The sequence below is a fragment of the Triticum aestivum genome, chromosome 2A, assembly GCF_018294505.1.
Source record: "Triticum aestivum cultivar Chinese Spring chromosome 2A, IWGSC CS RefSeq v2.1, whole genome shotgun sequence".
Taxonomy (NCBI): Eukaryota; Viridiplantae; Streptophyta; class Magnoliopsida; order Poales; family Poaceae; genus Triticum; species Triticum aestivum.
In genome coordinates, this window is record NC_057797.1 from 763,680,761 (window position 1) to 763,683,629 (window position 2,869).

The following is a 2,869-nucleotide window of genomic DNA, read 5'->3' on the forward strand; positions in this document are numbered from 1 at the left end:
AGCTCATGTTCAACGCTTGCAGATGATATTTTTTTACTTTTCGAAACGGAGTCAAAATTTTCAGGCTGGGTGACATGAGCAAATTAGAAAGACACGATGAAAGTAGAGCATAAGCGAAATCCATCTGATCCCCAAGCAGAGATGAAGAGAAAGGCGCACAAGCACAGATTCACCTTTCTCCCCGTTTCCTCCACTCAAGTCTCTAACCAATGATGATTTCAGCGTAAGAAATCACTTTTCCACGGCACAACCACAACGAATTTGCCGAAAGATTGCCGGAACGACGGCGGCCTACCCTGGAATGAATTCTCGGTCCAGTGCCTATCAGTTGATTGATTAAACAAGTTTATCACAAGGGTGCTCTCATGTCACACATAACCAGCAGGGAGACATGCATCATGCACATAATAGAATCTTGCGGCCGCAGCAGGGAGACAGGCTTGCTGAATGCTGATCTGCGGAGCAGACATGCCAATGCCATTGCCAGGCGCTGCAGACCAAGCGAAGCAAGACGACACAAGCCTGAATTTCTACAGCAATTTAAAAAGGGCACCCGATCCAAGCCAAGGAGGAGGATGACCACGACACTATCTAGTTATACTTCTACATCTTGCTGGTGGTGGTGCTGACGCCCCTGCGGGTCGGCCCCATCTCCTTGGCGAGGTTCCGGAGCACGTACTTCTGGATCTTGCCGGTGGACGTCTTGGGCAGCTCGGCGCGGAACACCACGGTCTTGGGCACCATGTACCCGGGCATGCGCTCCCGGCTCCACGCGATCACCTCCGCCGCGGTCACCGTGCCTGCCGCGCCCTCCTTGAAGCTCACGAACGCGCACGGCGTCTCCCCCCAGAACTCGTCCGGCCGCGCCACCACCGCCGCCTCGTTCACCGCCGGGTGGCCGTAGAGCAAGGACTCGACCTCCACGCTGCTGATGTTCTCGCCGCCGCTGATGATCACGTCCTTGGACCGGTCGCGGATCTCCAGGTACCCGTCCGGGTGCATCACGCCCACGTCCCCCGTGTAGAACCACCCGTCGTCCCGGATCGCCGCCCGGGTGGCGTCCTCGTCCTTGAAGTAGCCCATGGTGACGCACCCGCCGCGGAGCACGATCTCACCCATCGTGGCGCCGTCCCGGGGCACGCTGCGGCCGGTCTCGCCGTCCACGATGTCCACTTCGGCCATGCCGGGCGTGCGCACGCCCTGCCTCGCCTTGAGCCGCGCGCGCTCCGACGCGGGCAGCTTGTTCCACTCGCCCTTCCACGCGCACAGCAGCACCAGCCCCGCCGTCTCGGTCAGCCCGTACCCGTGGCTGACGTCGAACCCGATGGCCTCCGTGCGGCCCAGCACCGCGGCTGGCGGCGGCGCGCCTGCCGTGAGGATGTGCACCTTCCCAGGTAGCGGCCGCCGCACGCCCTCGGGCGCGTTGGCCAGCATGTTGAGCACGACGGGCGCGCCGCAGAGGTGCGTGACCCCGCGGCGGGCGATGGTGTCGTAGACCTCGGCGGCGTCCACGCGGCGGAGGCAGACGTTGGTGCCGCCCACCACGGCCATCCCCCACGGGAAGCTCCAGCCGTTGGCGTGGAACATGGGCAGCGTCCACAGGTACGTCGGCTGCTCCGGCACGGACCAGGAGACGAGCGAGTCCATGGTGACCACGAAGATGCCGCGGTGGCAGTGCACGACCCCCTTGGGCGCCGACGTGGTGCCGGAGGTGTAGTTGAGGATCATCGGGTCCCACTCGCTGGCCGGCCGGACCCACTTGAACTCCGGGTCGCCCATCTCGAGCAGCCTCTCGTACGTCAGGGCCGCGGCGGGCGCGGGAGAGAAGTCCTTCTCCTGGGGGTCCTCGACCAGCACGACGCGCGGGGCCGGGTGTCCCGGCGGGAGGAGGCGGAGCGCCTCGTCGAGCACCGGCACCAGCGCCGGGTCGACGAGGATGAGCCTGGACCCCGAGTGACGGAGCAGGACCGACACCGTGCGCGCGTCGAGGCGCGTGTTGATGCTGTTGAGCACGGCGCCGCTCATGGGCACGCCGAAGTGCGCCTCGTACATCGCCGGCACGTTCGGCAGCAACACGGACACCTGCCAAATCATCGCACGATCCATCGATCAGAAGACAGAAACCCAATTCAATCCAATTAAATCCACCTTGACGCGGCGGGATCGACGACGGAGGCGGCAATCAAGAATCAAGTTAGGGGACGGACGGATGAGCGCTTACGACGTCGCGGCGGGAGACGCCGAGGGAGGCGAGCGCGGAGGCGAGGCGGAGGCAGCGGCGGTGGGTCTGCGACCAGGTGAAGACGGTGCCGCCGTAGACGACGGAGGGGCAGTCGCCGTACACGGTGGCGGCGCGCTCCAGGAAGCCCAGCGGCGTGAGCGGGCAGGAGTTGGCCGGGTTCGCGCCGAGCTTCTCCATGGCCGCCGGATCGGGGAGGCTAGCCTAGCTTCAGTGGCCTGCGACCGCGGGCGCCTATCTCGTGGTTGTTGGGGAGGCAGGACAGAGCAGAGCAAGTGACACGAGGCTTGGCCTCTGCCACGGCATAAGAAGGGGAGGCAGCGCGCTACAGGAGCCGCCCGATGGGGAACCGACGGCCGTGATGGGGTCAAGAGGCGCCGGTCATTTCCAGCGGGGCCATGATATCTAGAACAGTATGACTTTTTTGAGAAACGTGGCTTAGTCAACGTGCATACGGTCGCGATAGGATAGTTGGAGGTGAGAGATGAGTGACAGGCAGTTTGATTGGTGGTTGGGTTATCAAAAAAAAAGTTTTTGATTAGTGGTTGGTTGCTTGGATAATCCAACTTGGATTCCAGTTGCTTGCTCGTCTCATTTCGGCCGAGATGCCAAACCGGGCTTGCCTTGTTT

General features: G+C 62.7%; 1 protein-coding gene across 1 annotated transcript; it reads right to left on the reverse strand.

The window, feature by feature from the left end:
* Positions 1-299: 299 nt before the first annotated feature.
* Positions 300-2,490, reverse strand: LOC123191022 (2-methylpropanoate--CoA ligase CCL4). The gene is made up of 3 exons (XM_044603776.1): positions 2,472-2,490; positions 2,222-2,422; positions 300-2,082 (listed from the first exon to the last, which is right to left on the reverse strand). The coding sequence occupies exons 2-3, from the start codon at positions 2,417-2,419 to the stop codon at positions 604-606; spliced, it is 1,677 nt and encodes a 558-aa protein (XP_044459711.1). The 5' UTR covers positions 2,420-2,422; positions 2,472-2,490; the 3' UTR covers positions 300-603.
* Positions 2,491-2,869: the final 379 nt, after the last annotated feature.